Source organism: Xenopus laevis, chromosome 3L (assembly GCF_017654675.1).
Source record: "Xenopus laevis strain J_2021 chromosome 3L, Xenopus_laevis_v10.1, whole genome shotgun sequence".
In the NCBI taxonomy this organism is placed as follows: domain Eukaryota; kingdom Metazoa; phylum Chordata; class Amphibia; order Anura; family Pipidae; genus Xenopus; species Xenopus laevis.
The window spans coordinates 28,953,832-28,973,470 of NC_054375.1; the positions used below are offsets into that span (position 1 = coordinate 28,953,832).

The 19,639-nt window shown below is 39.1% G+C and overlaps 1 protein-coding gene across 3 annotated transcripts; it reads left to right on the top strand.

Moving 5' to 3' along the window:
- Positions 1–2,179: 2,179 nt before the first annotated feature.
- c5orf24.L (chromosome 5 open reading frame 24 L homeolog) lies at positions 2,180–18,113 on the top strand. Of its 3 annotated transcripts, none has more exons than XM_018250885.2 (4): positions 2,181–2,437; positions 9,476–9,654; positions 11,683–12,256; positions 17,691–18,113. In XM_018250885.2, exons 2-3 carry the CDS (start codon positions 9,622–9,624, stop codon positions 12,244–12,246), a joined length of 597 nt encoding a protein of 198 aa, XP_018106374.1. In that variant the 5' UTR covers positions 2,181–2,437; positions 9,476–9,621; the 3' UTR covers positions 12,247–12,256; positions 17,691–18,113. The 3 variants fall into 3 exon arrangements, with proteins under 3 accessions (XP_041442005.1, XP_018106374.1, XP_041442006.1); XM_041586072.1 differs by having other exon boundaries at positions 2,188–2,437; positions 11,683–12,112; XM_041586071.1 differs by lacking the exon at positions 17,691–18,113 and having other exon boundaries at positions 2,180–2,437; positions 11,683–12,257.
- Positions 18,114–19,639: the final 1,526 nt, after the last annotated feature.

The following is a 19,639-nucleotide window of genomic DNA, read 5'->3' on the forward strand; positions in this document are numbered from 1 at the left end:
ACAAAATGAAGACTTTGGAGTGGCCTAATCAAAGTCCTGACCTGAATCCTATTGAGATGTTGTGGCATGACCTTAAAAAGGCGGTTTATGCTAGAAAACCCTCAAATAAAGCTGAATTACAACAATTCTGCAAAGATGAGTGGGCCAAAATTCCTCCAAAGCGCTGTAAAAGACTCGTTGCAAGTTATCGCAAACGCTTGATTGCAGTTATTGCTGCTAAGGGTGGCCCAACCAGTTATTAGGTTCAGGGGGCAATTACTTTTTCACACAGGTTTGGATTTCTTTTCTCCCTAAATAATAAAAACCCTCATTTAAAAACTGCATTTTGTGTTTACTTGTTATCTTTGACTAATAGTTAAATGTGTTTGATGATCAGAAACATTTTGTGTGACAAACATGCAAAAGAATAAGAAATCAGGAAGGGGGCAAATAGTTTTTCACACCACTGTATCTAGGAGTATTAGTGACAGCGGAAAGGGAACTGCTTACCACATACATAAAGGGCAAACTGACATGGTGGTTACCAGGACCTGATTTACTCAAAGGGTGCCCTAGGCTTGTGGTCCCCACCACCCTTCCCTTGACATGTGCACATGCACATATCTTCTTCAGGTCCTGGGGAAATTTTAAACTCAAATCTCCTGCATTTCCCCAGTGTTTCAGAAGCAATGTGAATGCAGCTGGGATTGTATGCTGCCACTAAAATCCTGGCCTTAGGCCCAGGCCTTTGTGGCTTTCCCACAAATCCAGGCCTTGTAGTAACAGTACGAGCACCATACTTCTTGTGGGTTTTCCTGTCATCTACGTATTTATACCTGTTTTAAGGTGGCCGTAGACGCACCTATAATATCTTTCAAAACGCATTTTTGTACAATATCCGGTGCGTGTATGGTGGGAGACAAGCTGACCGATATTGGCAGAAGATATTGGTCGGCTCTTCGTTCGGGCTGGCTAGAAAATTTTGATTGGGTGCCTTTGAAGGCACCAGAACATCACCATTGTGATGCTGAATTCTATTGTTTCTCCCTGTATATGTACACGGGAGTGTTGAGATGGAATGATCTTTCCTGGAAAGATCGTAATTGTTAGTGCTTCATTATTCACTATTTGATCTCTCAAAAAACAAACAATAGACAACTGGTAATTACAGGGTCAGAACTAGAGTTCTAAAATTTGCACCGGCTGGTGCTGGGGGCAGTAAAAAGAGGCGGGGAGTGACTGCAAAGGGGGCCGAGTCGCGGTGTGCAATCTGAACGGACGTCAAAGGTAGCGGCGTGCAATTGGCCAGGCGCCGAAGAAAAGGTAGATTTTGTGCAGATTGGGGCAGGCCAAGGGCTTTAGTTAGGGATATTACACATTTACCGGCAGCTACATTGCCGGTAAATTTGTAATACTGGCCCCGGCCTTGGCGGGTGTCTTACCGGCTAGGCCAGTAAAATGCTGGCCAGGTGGCAACCCTACCACCAGGTCTGGACTGAGAATTAAAATAGGCCCTGGATTGCAAATACACAGAGGCCCAATCAGCCCCCACCAGCCCACTAAATACTGACTTGCTATGACACCATATAGCAGCCCCTCTGGCATTTTCCAGAACCCGCAGATTGCTCGTCCGGGCCTGGTTGTGACCTGGCTAGTATTTTACCCCCTGACAGGAAAAAGATGCTTGATCCCAATGTTATTAATAGGGAAACGAATTTAAATATACAGGGAGGATGGTATTTTTTTCCAGAAGAGGTGGCAACCCTAGTCAGAACATGGGACAGCATTCTAATCTGCCCCTAGAAAGAAATGGATAGATCCTGCTTTTTAAAACTGACCAACTGCATTGATGTGAGTCGCTGATCTCTATTCAGACATGAGAATTCATTCCTTGCTCTTTCTCTAAAGCCTATCCTCATTTCCGAAGGACCTGACTGACAGAATCAATTGTTCATCGTCGTGAAAAGAATCACGCCAAATAGTGGGCAGTTTTGTTTTTCTTTTTTATTTGAAATTGCGTGTGGTGAAATAGGTTGCAAGTGGAAAACCGGAAAAGTATTATTTTGGTGAATAGAAGTAGTGTGTCCTACTATAAGTAGTTTATTTTACTGTATCAAGATATAAGAAATATTGTGCAGTAACGCGCAACTTGAAAAGCACAGCACATCGGTACTTCCCCCATCATCAACATGGACACAGCCACCCCGCCCACTTTCATTTCCGGATTCTTTGCTTTCGCAAAATGGCCGCCGCGCCGAATCTCTGAAGCCTTTCGAGATTTTTTGACATCTCTTCCTCCCCCTTTTCCTACATCCTCCCCTTTTCCCCTCCTGCTCCTCCGGCCTGGAGAGCCGAAAGATCCGGTACAACGAAACGTTTTGCCTTGTTACTTTCCGGGGGACGCTTGGCAGGGGAGGGAGGAAATCGGAAGCACTGGCAGCAGCAGCAGGAGAGCCAGGTGAAGCCATTTACTTCTTGCTGTTATTCTTTCTTCCCCTTCGCGACACTGTCATGTTGCTGACTGTTCCACACACAATGGAAAGCGGAGGGACCATGTCTTACACATTACACGAATGTCTGCATGTCCTACATTTATATCTATATATATTATATCATTAATGAGCTGCACATCATGTATATACTGTTTCTTATATTTCAATTATTGATACCATTTTTGTTCGGGGAAGCTTTCCAGCCTTCATTTGTGTGCTTTGCTTTTTTAAGGGGTGGTTCACCTTTAAGTGAACTTTTATGATGTTCTATAGTGACTAATTCTAAGCAACTTTTCAATTGGTCTTCATTATCATTTTTTTTATTATTTTTTTAGAATTATTTGCCTTCTTCTTTCCAGTATTCAAATGGCGGTCACTGACCCCCATCTACAAAGAAATTCTCTGTACGGTTAAAAATGTATTGTTATTGCTACTTTTTATCACTCATTTTTCTATCCAGGCCCTCTCTTATTCAAATCAATGCATGGTTGCTAGGGTCATTTGGACCCTAGCAGCCAGATTGCTGAAATAGCAAACTGGAGAGATGCTGAATAAAAAACGAAATAAATCTGAGGTAATACTTAGTATATGTCCCATTCCTAGCAACTTTGCAATTGGTCTTTATTATTTAAATTTTATAGTTTTTGCGTTATTTGCCTGACTCTCTTGCCTCTGTTAAAAATTGCCACCTTTTCTGCCAGTGGAGACTGGGCAGGGTCGTGATGCAGAGGGGGCAGATCCTGATGTCAGTGGGTAGGGCTACGATTGTATGTAATAGCATAAACCGCGAGCACTCCCCCCGCACCTGTCCCACGGGTCCAGATAACTGATCTTGTCATGCAACTGCACGCAAACAGCATGAGATTTGTAGGATGCTACGAAATCTGATCCCCCCCTATAGCTAGAATGTAACGTCATTTTTTGTGCATCTACATGCAGCATTCAGTGTATTTCAGTGGGGATAAAAATCAGATTTTATCTTGTCAGATGACGTGGGAATGGGCAGTTGCGTAGTTTTGGCCTGGCTGGCAGTCAGTATAGACTGAGACTACGTTACAATTAGTTGATACATTTCTCAGCAGCATCTCTGGAGTATTAGCAACTATTGTATCACTTCTAACAGCTGTCTGTAACGAAACTCAGAAATTCTGCTCAGCAGTGACAAAGATAAGAAATGTATCAACTATTGTATCAATTTAGTACAGTTTACAGGGTCAACGACCTTCCCCCCCCCCCCGAACTGCTTTGGAAAGACATAAGAACGGGCAGATCAAATCTTTAAAAGAACAGTATATACTTAAAACACCTTTGTTAAAAATTAGCACATTAAATAGGACTTGTGTTGAAATTCTACCTATTGTTTTAATTTAAAAAAAAAATATATATATTATTATTGCCATTATAACGTACTAATTTGAAACTTGGGCTGCATTCACTCACCTTCCCCCTTTTGCATAAGCAGGGCAATGTGTTCAGTGTTCCCTATCTAACTTTAAAGGAATTGTCCAGTATAAAAGTAAAAACTGGGTAAATAGACTGTGTAAAATAAAAAATGTTTTCAATATAGTTAATTAGGCAAAAATGTAATGTATAAAGACTGGAGTTACTGGATGTCTAACATAATAGCCAGAACATTACTTCCTGCTTTTCAGCTCTCTTGGTTTTCACTGATTGGTTACCAGGCAGTAACCACTCAGTGACTTGAGGGAAGGCCACATGGATCATAACTGTTGCTTTTGAATCTGAGCTAAATGCAAAACATCAATTGCAAGCTCACTGAACAGTTTTGTACCATGCGGGCCCTCGTTAAAGTCGCTGAATAATTCAGAGTTAGAGAGCTGAAAAGTAAGAAGTAGTGTTCTGGATATTATGTTACACATCCAATCACTCCAACCTTTATAGATTACCAATTTGGCTAACTATATTAGAATTTTTTTTTATTTTGCACAGGCTACCTACTTATCCGGTTTTTATTTTTACACTGAACTGTTCCTTTAAGGCTAGGGCCGAAATCAGCCTGCTGAAATGGGCAGTTCTATTTCAGCCCCTCACCATGAGCGGTACCCTCTTCTTGTTTCTCACCCGGAATCCTTGTGTCGGCTCCAGAACAAACGCTCTCAGTGGATTTCAGCGCAAAATGCAAAGTCTTTGAGCCAGGGGCACACCACTAGATCGAGCCAAAAACACACAACTGGGGAATGTGTTCTTCAAGCAAGTGTGTACAATAAGGCTCCACTCCTAAGCATGAAAACCTTTCATTATGGGCGTTATTTATCAAAGGTTGAATTTGCGAGGTTTATTACTACCTCCAGTAAACTCACTTAATAAACTTGCTTATTTATGAAAAAACCCCAATGGAAAACTCGGGGGTAAAAACTCTAATTGATCAAGTTATCGGCAAAAATAAAACCTCGAATTGAACAAGCTTTCGAGTGCAAACCACTGAAAAAAACCCGAAAATCACGACGGCTAAAAACATCTTCAAATGGTTCAAGGGACCTCTGCCATTGACTTCTACAAGATCTCGTCAGGTTTTAGCTGGTGTATTTTCAGATTCTGGATTTTTGCAGCTTTGGGGCATAATAAATCTTGATAAATTAGAGTTTTTCTTATCCCGAAAAAATTCAAGTTTTTGTTTTTACTGAATTTACCCTCAAATTTTTCCGAAAAATAAATTACACCCTAAATGGGTGCTAACGATGTCTCTATAAATGATGATAGTATGGGCTCTCTATACATAATGATTCTGCTAGTTTTCCCCCTTTCCTTCCCCCCCTCATTAGCACAGCCTGTAGCAGATGTGTTTTGTTGTACAATAAGCAGAGGTGGTGTGTATGCTTTCCTGAGGAACCACGTGTGCTGCAAGGAATTTTATGCCCTTTTGATCTCAACCAAATATGGTCTCTGTTTCTGCTTTTCTTGGGTATTTTTTTTCTTTTATTTACTTTTTCCCTGCCTTAGAGTCTTGCAGATTTATGGCAGAAAGTGAAACATGCGAAGTGCAGCTACAGTAATAAAGGAAGCAAATAGAAAACGGGCCTAAAGTAATGCCCTGTAAGCTGATTTTTCTGTCTAGCTCCAGTATATCATTAGAGCAAATAATTGGAGCCCTGAGCTCTTGCATTTATATTTTGCACGTGTATATATAAAAAGGTACCCCGGTACTTAAAACAGAAGTGGGAGACGAGTAGAAGGGATATGGAAATGGATTTCTCTATTACGATAAAGATTCGTATAAAACATTATGAGATTTCCGCATCAAGCTTTCAAATGGGGGTCACTGACCACATCTAAACAACTGCTTTGTAAGGCTACACTTTTATTGTTATTGCTACTTTGTATTACTTATTTTTCTATTCAGACCCTCTCCTATTCAATTCCAGTCACTTATTCAAATCAAATCAGCTCTGTGAAATATGTTGGCGCTATATAAATACATATTAATAATAATAATGTATGGTTGCTAGGATAATTTGAACCCTAGCAACCAGATTGCTGAAATTGCAGACTGTAGAGCTGCTGAATAAAAAGCTAAATAACTCAAAAACCACAAAAAAAATGAAAATCAATTACAAATTGTCTCAGAATATCACTCTCTACATCATACTAAAAGTTAACTCAGATGAACAACCCCTTTAATGACTGGTTTCACGTTATCTCATATATATATATATATATATACATACATACATACATACATACATACATACATACATATATATATATATATATATATATATATATATATATATATATATATATATATATATATATATATATATATATATATATCCAGTACTTTACTAGATCCAGTACTTTTTCATTGATCCTTTTTGGCCTTGCTTCCCTGCTGAGCAGTAGATCGTGAGATGTAGCTTTCATATCCTTTGATTCCATGTCAGGACAATACTATGAGACACAAAAAAATCTACTTCAATGTAGATTCTAATTTCACCACAACCAGTAAGGTATGAACATCCAAATTACGAAAAGTTCGGTTATCCAGAAAACCCCTCCCGGGCATTCTGGATAACCGGTTCCATACCTGTATTATAAAGTGCTTGCTGAAATGTAACAAGCCTCTGTATATTATATGAGGCACAATTGATACCTCAAATACCAATCAATATACAATGTAGATTCCTTATACATTTTAGTATTTTATGCAAAAAAAATAAATAGAAAAAAATACCGAAAAGTTTTTTTTGGTGCAATAAATAAAAATACATTAGTTAAACTCTAGGTTATGCCCATCAGAAGTTCATAAACCAAGACAGATTTAATGTGAAAGGAATGGCAGCAGCAAGCACAATACAGGTGTGTTGCTAGCTCAGTTCTGTACATGTATGTGATGTTTAGATCACCAATGCACATATAAAGCCCCCTGCTAAGGTATTCATACAAACGAAACAGTCAAAACAAATGGTGAAGGAAGGGGGGTGTATATTGGTAATCTAATTAGCTACCTAGCAAGGACTGAACTTAAAGCAGCTTCAGTTTCTCTGTTTGCAATCTTTAGCTCACGATATTCAAGAAAACCTTAGGTTTTTTTTCTTATTAAACGAATAGGCAAAAAGTATGTTCAGTGCAAGCCCTATTAAAGTTTCTTGTGGTGAAATTATTACAGAGATTCTTCATTTTATATAGTGCTGATGGAGCATGCACAATGAGAAAAGAGAATCATGCAGCACTTTCTGAACTTTGTTATTCATGCCCATGGAAATGGCAAAAATATATAAAGCAGAATCCCCCATTTTTCGTTATTCAGGGGACCACAAAAAAATGCTGTAAAATCCAGGAAAATGTAAAATGAGAGAATGTATCATGCATAATATATAGGTGGGACCACAAAACAACAATGTAAAATGAGGGAAAATGAGGGAAAATGTGAAATCGGGATGTAAAATTGAGGTTCTATTGTAGCTGCTTCTGTGAAAAACATTGAGTCACATAACTAAGGCATACAAGTTTTAGTGCAGTTCCCAACAGTGCCATTGCCTGTATATTGTAGTCTGAGAGCTCTGCTCTGACATAAATATTTCATGCTTTCAACTCCCAGCTAATGTAATGCCATGGAGAAAATACCATGGTTGCAGCCATCGGCTGAATAAATGTTTTAGCTAAGCTGAAGATAAATATAAATAATAAAGTGACGATAGGATGAAGAGGTGAGTGCTGTTCCTCTAATCCGTTATAAGGAGGACCAGAAGTCAGAATCGAAGATTGTAGTAATCCTTAGGTTCTGACTTCTAGTCCTCCTACAGTAATCCTACAACCTTTGGTTCTGACTTCTGGTCCTCTTACAGTAATCCTACAACCTTCGGTTCTGACTTCTGATCCTCTTACAGTAATCCTACAACCTTCGGTTCTGACTTCTGGTCCTCTTACAGTAATCCTACAACCTTCGGTTCTGACTTCTGATCCTCTTACAGTAATCCTACAACCTTTGGTTCTGACTTCTGGTCCTCTTACAGTAATCCTACAACCTTTGGTTCTGATTTCTGGTCCTCTTACAGTAATCCTACAACCTTCGGTTCTGACTTCTGGTCCTCTTACAGTAATCCTACAACCTTCGTTCTGACTTCTGGTCCTCTTACAGTAATCCTACAACCTTCGGTTCTGACTTCTGGTCCTCTTACAGTAATCCTACAACCTTCGGTTCTGACTTCTGGTCCTCTTACAGTAATCCTACAACCTTTGGTTCTGACTTCTGGTCCTCTTACAGTAATCCTACAACCTTTGGTTCTGACTTCTGGTCCTCTTACAGTAATCCTACAACCTTCGGTTCTGACTTCTGGTCCTCTTACAGTAATCCTACAACCTTCGGTTCTGACTTCTGGTCAGAGGAGTAGAGATATTGTCCTTTTGTGCTTTTTCTGTGATCCTCTTGATTATCTAGAATATAATCAAGATATTCTTGGGCAATAGGTATTAAATGGTAGACTTTTTATTTTAAACCCAATATAAAGAAAAACTGTGAAAACAACCTCTCTTTAATGGATTACTCTATAGGGATAGGAGAAGGAATATATTCCCTTTGAATTAAAAGGTAATTAAACATGTAGACATGTATCATATTTATATGTATCTGTATTCTCTCACTGCCTATATTACCTTACATTTTAATTAAAAAAAAAAAAAAAGGTTCCTCCACATGATATTTTATTTAATTTTGTAATTTGACTGGAGAGGCATGTTATTAATAGTTTAGTGCACAGATAAACATGGAGTAGCTTCAGTCTCCCTATTTGCCTCGTTAGTTCAAGAAATAAAATAAACCATAGATTAAATGGATTCTGTCGCGGGAAACTTTTTTTTTCCCCAAAATCCATCAGTTAATAGTGCTGCTCTAGCAAAATTCTGCACTGCAATCTGTTTTCAAAAGAGCATTTAAAAAAAATGTAATTTTGGAATCTGACATGAGGCTAGACATATTGTCAGTTTCCCACGTGCCCCGTTATGTGACTTGTGTTTTGATAAACTACAGTCACTCTTTACTGCTGCACTGCAAGTTGGAGTGATGTCCCCCCTCCCCCCATCAGCCCATCATCAGAACAATGGGAAGGTAACCAGACGAGCACTCTCTGGTAAATAAAAGAACAACACTCAATGGTAAAAATCCAGGTCCCACTGCGACTACTTCAGTTACATTGAGTAGGAGAAACAATAGCTTAAAAGCAGTTCCATAGCGCAGCACTTGCTCTTTCTGAAAGCACGTGACAAGGCAAAATTCCAGGGCTTGCGCATGCTCAATTTGATCCTTTCTCCCTCCCCTGCTGTAATCTGAGCCCAGAGCTATGAGTGAGCAGGGAGAGACTCAGGCAGGAAGTGATGTCACACCAAGCTAATATGGCAGCTGCTATTATAAACAAACAGAGCTTCTAGAGCTGTTTTCTCAGGTATGGTAAAGCATTCTACAGAATAAATAGTGTTATAGCTTTCTCAATCTAATGGCAATATACTTTCCTTCTCCATTAAATTAATTATTATTTTTTTCATTTCAGGTCCATAACCTTAAGAACTTTACCAAAGAGGAAACAGATGTATTTTATAAGGCCAAATCCAGACAGCAGTTCACTGGAGGACCAAGCAGCAGAAAGGATCAGCATTACAGTTTCTTACTAAATTTAAAACTTGATCTGCCTTTAAAATGTTCAGACATGAGGATTTGTCTGGAATGCACGTACGTTTGCAGAAAATTCTCTATTCATTCTTTAATTTCTGTTGAACTATGTGACTATAATAGTTTACCAGATACCCCTGGACTGTCATGCCATGTTTGCTGAAAACTGCACTATATTGTGGTATTTCTGTAGGAGCACCACAGAGTAATATTCTTCTTCCGCTTCTGCATTGTTCTCTGCCCCTGGGCAATCTCAGAGCAAAGAAGCAGACTTTTGGTGCTCCTATAGAAATACCACGGCCTGGTGCAGTTTTCAGCAAACAGGGGCACTGGCCCAGGTGCAAGAAAGTAGAATATAGTATGCATGTAAAAATGAAGGGGTAACTGATTGTAATCGCTGGGGGGGGAGCCGAACATTTAGCATCCCTAGCGATTTGCACTTTCTTATTCCTTTATGACTTTTTACAATTTAGCGCATTGGTATATTTATGTTTACATAAATAATTCCATTAACAATACAGGTAGCGGATCCATTATTCGGAAACCCGTTATCCAGAAAGCTCATAATTACGGAATGGTCTTCTCCCATGTGCTCCATTTTAACCAAATAATCCAATTTTTCTTTCAAATGATTTCCTTTTTCTCTGTAATAATAAGACAGTAGCTTGTACTTGATCCCAACTAAGATATAATTAATCCTTATTGGAGTCAAAACCAGCCTATTGGGTTTATTTAATGTTTACATGATTTTCTAGTAGACTTAAAGGGATTCGGTCACTATTTTTTATCATTTTATGATTATTTTACACTGCAAATAATTCACTCTTCAATATAAAATTAAATTCCTGAACTAGCAAGTGTAATATTGGTGTGTAGGTGCATCTTAGGTCATTTTGCCTGGTCGTGTGCTTTCAGAAACAGCCAGCATAGGATGGAACTGCTTTCTGGCAGGCTGTTGTTTCTCCTACTCAATGTAACTTAATATGATGAAGTGGGACCTGGACTTTACTATTGAGTGCTGTTTTTAGATCTACCAGAGAGTTGTTATATTGTGTTAGGGAGCTGCTATTTGGTTACCTTCCCATTGTTCTGTTGTTAGGCTGCTGGGGGTGGGGGAGGAAGGGGTGATATCACTCCAACTTGCAGTACAGCAGTAAATATTGACTGAAGTTTATCAGAGCACAAGTCACATGACTGGAGGCAGATGGGGAATTGACAATATGTCGAGCCCCATGTCAGATTTCAAAATTAAAAATAATAAAATCTGTTTGCTCTTTTGAGAAATGTATTTCAGTGCAGAATTCTGCTGGAGCAGCACTATTAATTGATGCGTTTTGAAAACAAAAATGTTTTCCATGACAGTATCATGAAGATCCAAATTATGGAAAGATCCATTATCTGGAAAGCCCCAGGTCCCGAGCATTCTGGATAACAGGTCCCATACCTGTAGCAATAAAACAGTATGTTATATTTGATGTCAACTAAGATGTAATTAATCCTTTTTGGAAGAATATACCTGTATAAAGATTATACAGGTTACATTGTCTTCCTAATGTGAGAGTGAACTTTTATAAATCCTTATCATTAGTTTACACAGGGGATTTGGCTTATGCAAACTGCTGCTATTTGGTGCAGGTTTCAGTCTATCCAGGGGCAGTTGGTCTAAAGTAAATGAAACCTATTTAGGGTAAGTCCACACAGGGCATTTTGGGGAGATTTGGTCGCCTGGCGATTAATCGCCTCGTTTTTGCGGCGATCAATCTCCTCAAACGCCTTCCCTGAATCTGTGCCTGCTAAAATGAAAAAACGCCGGCGCTAATCACACGCGGCAATTTGTTTTCCGAAAAACGCCCTGTGTGGCCTGACCCTTACTGTATAGCCAGCTGCAAGTATCAATCTCTTTTTTGCGCTTTCTCAAGGGAATTCCGATAAATCGAGCCATAAGAAAAAACTACTTTCACCCCTGTGATAGTGACAGAAAAGAGATGAAGAATAACGCTCTGTATTTTTTGCTACAGTTAAATGAGAAACTACTGACTTCTGAGAGAGCCCTAATGTGTGGTAACCTATGCACTTTTATTTCCATAGAGAATGATGCGTCCAGTCTCAAGCAATAACGTGGCTTTCTGTGCGAGCGGCAAGTCCTCTTGCCTCAGCCAAGACCCCATGAGAGGCGTCGATCAGTTTGGCTTGTATCCCACACAACAGAGCAAGTTCAGCCATACTGTTACCCACAAGAATATCTCCTGCCAAACTCAAGAAGCTATTAATGAAACACACTTGCAAACGTCAACCAGCAGGGACCTAGACACTAAAAGTGATTTAAAGAAAAAGAAGAACGTAGGGAGATCTGGCAAGCGTGGTAGGCCATCTGGGACCACCAAATCAGCAGGCTACAGAACCAGCACTGGAAGACCTCTGGGAACCACCAAAGCTGCTGGGTTTAAGACAAGTCCGGGTAGACCATTGGGCACAACGAAAGCAGCGGGATACAAAGTCAGCCCAGGGAGACCTCCAGGTAGCATAAAAGCTCTATCACGGCTTGCAAATCTAAGTTACCCTAGTAACAATGCAGCATTTCCCTACCCCACAGCACTTAGCAGAGAACTACATTCTGCTGTGGAACCTACCCTCAAACATCCTATTGAGTAGAAATCACAAGGTTTGTGAATAACTGTATTCATAAGTGGAGCTACCAAACCTTTTAAATGCCACATTGTCTATATACATTTGTTAGTTGAATTCAGTCCCAGCAGCAGGCCGATACTGAGCAGGTTTTGCATGTGCCACCAGGTCCTGCATTTATACGCTGGAGAAATTGTATTCTTGTATTATTTATTCTTCTTGTGTGCCTGTTTTACATTTGCATGTAGTCATAGTGCAGGACGTGATTTGCCTGGGTTAAACGTAGGTAAAAGGAAACGTCCTCAAACATTGCTAGTGTAATATTCCTTTACAAGGTGATCGATGGGAAATTAATGTATATGTCAGTGGATATCAAAACAAGTGCACATAGTTCTCATAAAGGGGAGGGGTCCTATACCCACAAATAGTTGTAATTGAATGTAATACTGAGTAACTTTTCAATATACATTACTGAGGAGTTTAAAAATGTTAATTTAATTGTTAGTGAAATCTGTTTTTGTCTTTTTATATATACTGAACTCTTGGTTCTGACTCCTGAAACAATGTTGGATAGTTAGCTACTGAATTTACAGATTCTCCCTGCTAAATGGCTTTGCTTGCCTTGGGCTGGTACAGAACCCCAACATTTATGGGATAATTTACTAAAATCCAAACTTATCTCATATTTTATGGAAAAAAACCTACAACCAAACTCCCATGCCTGATTTTAGCTTATTTATTAATACAAAAAAACAATTTAATCGGATCTTGTAAACAATCGACCGAAAGTTAGCATCGCTCTAAATTTTTGAGCTAACAGAATCTGGACTCTCCTAAAGTTTAAAAAATTGTCTCTGCAATGTTTGCCCACTCATTAAAAATTTCTGTCCAACGCGAGGGTTCAGAATATGGTTTAGAATTCAGAGGGAAGGACTCTATTTACAACCATAGAAAATTTGTAAATTGTAATTATGTAAAAAATCCTGAGTTGTTTTGGTGGCGACCCCTTTACACAACCATTTCTGATTCAGTTCACTTTTCATTTGGTCTGTTCTATACCATTTCTCAATCTGCTGTAGCCATCTGAACTCCAGAGGCACTTCAAGAATTCGTTGTAAATTAGTGCTAATAATGCATTCTTTTTTAAGACCATCTCATATCATTCATTTATATGCTTAAGAACAATGAGTATATTTATTCCTATACACTCAACACACACATGTGAATTATGTTTTCTGCAAAATAGTCGTTTTCTTTTTAGTTTTCAACATTTTATGGTAAGGTGAGGGTTCATTATTGTGTAAGACAAACTAGAAGTGGGGCAGAAAGTAATTCTTAATGTAGCTGAAATTAGCATGTGCAGTATCAAACTCTCTGAGGAATTAAAACTTTTATTCTTGCATCTTTAACAATTAAAAAAAGTCCTGCTCTGCTAAATACCCAAAACAGTCGACAAGATAGTGATTTTTGCCTCATGGCGGAAAATGTCATTCTAAATGTTAAAAATGTTCAGTGGTTGTTAAGTAATTTGTTAATGTAACAGTTGTTTATTTTCTCTGCACCACTGGTTCTAACTTCTGAAGCATTTCAAGAGTCAGAACCAGAGCACAGATAGCTATATAGTCATATGAAAATGTTTGGGAACACCTCTCAGCCTGCATAATAATTCACTCCACTTTCAAAAAAAAGCAAACAGTGGTATGTCTTTCATTTCCCAGTAACTTATGAGTGATGTTTTCTGAACAAAGATTTTTAGAGAAGCAGTATTCAGTATGAAATTAAATCAAATGTGAAAAACTGGCTGTGCAAAAATTTGAGTACCCTTATAATTTTGCTAATTTGAATGCATGTAACTGCTCAATACTAATTACTGGCATCGCCAAATTGGTTGGATTAGTTCCTTAAGCCTCGAACTTCATAGCCAGGTGTGTCCAATCATGAGAAAAGGTATTTAAGGTGGCCAAGCTGTGCTTCTGTTTGACTCTCCTCTGAAGAGTGACAGCATGGGATTCTCAAAGCAACTCTCAAAAGATCTGAAAACAAAGATTGTTCAGTATCATGGTTTAGGAGATGGCTACAAAAAGCTATCTCAGAGGTTTAAACTGTCAGTTTCAACTGTAAGGAATGTAATCAGGAAATGGAAGTCCACAGGCACAGTTGCTGTTAAACCCAGGTCTGGCAGGCCAGGAAAAATACAGGAGCGCCATATGCAGAGGATTGTGAGAATGGTTACAGACAATCCAAAGATCACCTCCAAAGACCTGCAAGAACATCTTGCTGCAGATGGTGTATCTGTACATCGTTCTACAAGTCGCTTGTTTAGACAAGCCACAGTCTCCGCACTAGTGTTCCTGCCTCGGATGCCTCACCATCCGATGGGTAAACTGGCGAGGGGGGGCATCATTTTGAGGAGCTGCCTCAGGCGGCTTCTTCACCAGAATCTAAACACATTTCGAAATCTACAAAGGCATTTATGCAGAGGGAGAAGTACAATATTCTGGAATGGCCGAGGTACAATATACTGGAATGGCCGTCACAGTCCCCTGACTTGAATATTGTCGAAAATCTTTGGTATGATTTGAAGCAGGCTGTCCATGCTCGGTAGCCATCAAATTTAACTGAACTGGAGAGATTTTGTATGTACGCATGGTCAAAAATACCGCCATCCAGAATCCAGACACTCATCAAAAGCTATAGGAGGCGTCTAGAGGCTGTTACATTTGAAAAAGGAGACTCAACTAAGTATTGATGTAATATCTCTGTTCGGGTTCCCAAACTTTTTCATATGACTATATATATATATATATATATATATATATATATATATATATATTTATATATATATTTATTTATTGCATTTATGTTTACAAGTAGCTTCAAAAGCCACGGAACATTTTTAATGGATGTATATTGAAAAGTTGCTTTGAATTACACTTTCTTTCACCATGGGAGGAGATCCGCATTAAGAAGACTTCGCTATGGATTTCTAAAATTATACTAAGAACTTTGATGTTGATTTGAGCCAAACAATAGTTGCACTTTGTAAATGGTAGTTTTTTCCCCACTATAGAAATCTTCTCTCTAACCATGGGCCTGGACACAATTTTTTACTATCCTTTAAACAGATAGTAAAACATAAAAACATCTCTTTCCGCAAATACATATGTGCGCATACACTGTGCCAAGATGCCTTTTTGTGAGAAATTATGCACTCTATACATAACACCGTACCGTTATATACATTGAGCAAAAGCTATAGTGTACAGTTCAGTAGAGTTTCATATGGCTCCACTAGTAGATGCATGTAAGGCTATAGGGCCTGTGAGGGCAAAACCCACTAGTAATGCTAATCTTTGCCCTATGCAATAATGATAAATAACCATGTGACAAATCATTTGTTAACCTAGGAAATTAGCCACTTGTGATAAGATTATTATTCCTTTATAATGTAGTCTTGGCCCAGACAAAAGGCTTAACTAGACTTGAAAAGCAGTCTTTAAAATGTTTTTGCTTTTTCAGATTCTGCTGTTGGCAACATTGGGATGTGTCTAGTATTTACATGCCAGTATGCCCCCAGCAGCTTAAAGGGGAAGGAAACCTAGTCGGCGCAAAAACCCTCCCCCCCTCCCGTGTGTTGCCCACCCTCCCTCCTCCCCCTGGCCTACCTGTCCCGCTGGGCAAATGCCCCTAACTTGTTACTTACCCTTCTGCGCAGGTCCAGTCCAGGGAGTTCACAGACGACATCTTCTTCCACGTGATCTTCTTCCTGCTTTGAACGGCGCATGCGCAGTAGGAGCATTTCGCCAGTACGATCTACTGCGCATGAGCCAAAAGTACTTTGTGACTTTTGGCGCATGCACAGTAGATGCGTACCGGCGAAATTCTCCTACTGCGCATGCGCCAAAACGCCGTTCAATGCAGGAAGAAGATCGCGTGGAAGAAGATGTCGTCTGTGAACTCCCTGGACTGGACCTGCGCAGAAGGGTAAGTAACAAGTTATGGGTATTTGCGCAGCGGGACGGGTAGGCCAGGGGGAGGAGGGAGGGTGGGCAACACACGGGAGGGGGGAGGGTTTTTGCGCCGACTAGGTTTCCTTCCCCTTTAATGCATTTAAAGGAATTGTTCAGTGTAAGAATGAAAATGGGTTAAATAGATGGTTGTGCAAAATAAACATGTTTCTAATATAGTTAATTAGCCAATAATGTAATATATAAAGGCTGGAAAGACTGAGATAAAGCCAGAACACTACTTCCTGCTTTTTAGATTTCTTGGTTTCCACTGATTGGTTACCAGGCAATAACTAATCAGTGACTTGAGGGGGGGGGGGCACATGGGCCATAACTGTTGCTTTTGAATCTGAGCTGCATACTAAGAATCAATTGCATACTCACTGAAACAACTTGATCCAACACGACTATCGGATGCAGACGCTGTGTTGGATCAACGCTGCAACTTCATCCGACATTTCTATCTCTTACCTTATTTCTGTTGCATGCGTTTTTTTGCTGCGTGTTAGATCGCGCTGAAAACGTCCCTTTTTTGACAGCTCAACCCGCAGTCCCTCGCTGAAAAGCAGGAAGTAGTGTTCTGTTCTGTTAGACATCCAGTCACTCCAGCCTTTATACATTACATTTTTGGCTATTTAACTATATTAGAAACATTTTTTATTTTGCACAGCCTATTTATTTACCCAGTATTTATTTTTACACTGAACTGTTCCTTTAACTTTAATCCTTTTAGTAGCTCCTTTTTAGTTTTTTGCCCCACTGTCATCCATCTTGTTATGCAGGGTAGTTCTGTTATTAATGTGGGTAGAATGGATTTTTTAATAAAAAGCATTTTTAGTGTTACAGTTCTTTTAACACCTTCAGGAACAAAATATAGAATATCCTGAGCTCCCCAAGGAGCAGTGAAGCAAAAGTGGCCAAGAATATGTTCCTAATAGCTACAGTAGACATTATAAATACAGGTATTGGTTCCATTACCCAGAAACCAGTTATCCAGAAAGACCTTCTTCCATAGACTCAATTTTATCCAAATAATACCATTTTTTAAAAATGATTTCCTTTTTCTTTATAATAATAAAACAGTAGCTTCTACTTGATCCCAACTAAAATATGAATAATCCTTATTAGAAGCAAAACCAGCCTATTGGGTTTATTTAATGTTTACATGATTTTCTAGTAGACTTAAGCTAGGAAGATCCAAATTATGGAAAGATCTGTTATGTGGAAAACCCCAGGTCCTGAGCATTCTGGATAACAATGCCCATACCTGTAAATAATAAAACAATATCTTATATTTCATCCCAACTAAGATATAATTAATCCTTATTGGAAGAATAACCTGAAAGAATATACCTGTGTAAAGTTTATACAGGTTACATTGTCTTCCTAATGTGAGAGTGAACTTTGTTGATTTTATGTTGGTGGAATAAGTCTAGATATCATGTCTCATACCTTTCTTATCAGGAAAAAAGCAGCAAGCCCTCATGTGTTCCAGTGATGCGTAGGACAAAATGCTGTGGATTTATTGCGAAACGTTACAGTAGGAGGTGGTCATTTATATATTCTGGACCTCAAAACACCACACACGACTATGAGAATGACCGTACTACCTTTGCACGGGTCATAGTTTTCCATACGTTTACTCATCCGGATGACTACTTGTTGGTTTTTTATCTTCTGGCAGCTAAATGGATACAGAATATCGATTCTTTTAATTACAGTTGTTTTTCCCATTGGTAAAAGTACGAATCATATTAAAGGGAAAATGTCACCTCTTTATTTTGGGGTTTAGACAGGCAGTTACAGGACTTAAAATCATGTAGTGGTCAAAGTAAATTGCATAACCAGTCCTATAGAGCGGAGTGTAAAGCCGACATCAGTACTAAATAAATAATTACACAGATGAACCTTTTATATAACAGCTGCGGATCACACACCTCGGATTTCACAAGCATATATTCCAAAAAAGTGGACATTTGAGTACCAAATGATTGATTCAAGTGATGATTTAGTCCAATGTCAGCATCTTGATGCAACCGGACATGTATAAGCTCCTCACTGCAAGAATAAGGATTTCTTCTGAAGAAGGTTGATGATGCTCTGTAGGAAGGAAATGTTTAAAAAATGAACACGATTCTTGGAACTGTTCATCAACTTACAAACCAATGTGGTTTCAATTCACCAAAGCACCAAAATGCAACGATGTCACTCTCTACTGGAAATACTTGGTGTTGTCTGTTTTCCGGGTTTGGTTTGAATGAACTCGTTCAATGGTTACAACGTGATTTAAAAACAAATAGTGACTATATCATTATCCTATTAAGGTGTGTTGAAGACACAAAGCTTCCCTTTGGTAAATACTGGTAAATAAGAATGCAGACATGGTCTATCTTTCCTCAATGCTAGTGCAGACCTGGGGAATTAGGCCGGTCTGCACAATAAACGTCATCAGATTGTAAGACCCATGTCGAGACAGGACTCCGTGACTATACAAAGGCCTTTGTCAATGCTATATCGTATATTATAATAGCTTCTGGATATAACGAAGGCACAACCCAAATATTTCACTTTCTTTTATATCATCGGTTATTCATCGACTAAAATTGCGACATTTCTGTTAGGGATGCACTGAATACACTGTTTTGGATTCCGCTGAACCCCAGAATCCTTCGTGAAAGATCGAATACCGAACTGAACCCTAATATGTAGGGATGCACCGAATCCACTATTTGGGATTCGGCCGAATTCCTGAATCCTTGCATATGCAAATTAGGGGCAGGAAAGGAAAAAGTGGGGGAAAATCATCTTTTGTGATGAAAAGTCACGTGATTTCCCTACCTGCCCCATATTTACATATGCAATTTAGGATTCAGATTCGGTTCGGCCAGGCACAATGAATCCTGCTAAAAAAAAGGCAGAATCCTGGATTCGGTGCATCCCTATTAATTTGCATATGCAAATTAGGGGTGGGAAGGAGAAAACATTTTATCCCTCCTTGTTTTGTGACAAAAAGTCATGCGATTTACCTCCCTGTCGGATTCGGTTTGGTCAGGCAGAAGGATACGGCCGAATCCTGCTGAAAAAGGCTGAATCCCGAACCCAATCCTGGATTTGGTGCATCCCTAATTCGGTAGCCTTCTGGCAATCTGCATAGAACCGAAGTGATAAATATACACTTTTTTTTTTTTTTTTAATTGTCATAAATCACTTCAATTGAAGAAAAGAAAAAAGAAGTATCAGCACATCACCCTTGAATGGTAAACTTCAAACTGTATTAAGACTGGATTTTGTGCCATGATTTTACATGTAGCGAACTCATATATTATTAAAGAAGGTATGTGTGTGTGTGTTTATATATAGTGTATAGTGTTCCACGCTGAGACATATTCACGGCTTCTTTTGCTTTACTTTGC

Coding starts and splice junctions, on each gene's coding strand:
- c5orf24.L (XM_041586071.1), top strand. CDS start 9,622: ATGTTCAGACATGAGGATTTGTCTGGAATGCAC. Junction 9,655..11,682: donor AGGATTTGTCTGGAATGCAC/GTACGTTTGCAG, acceptor TTATTTCCATAG/AGAATGATGCGTCCAGTCTC.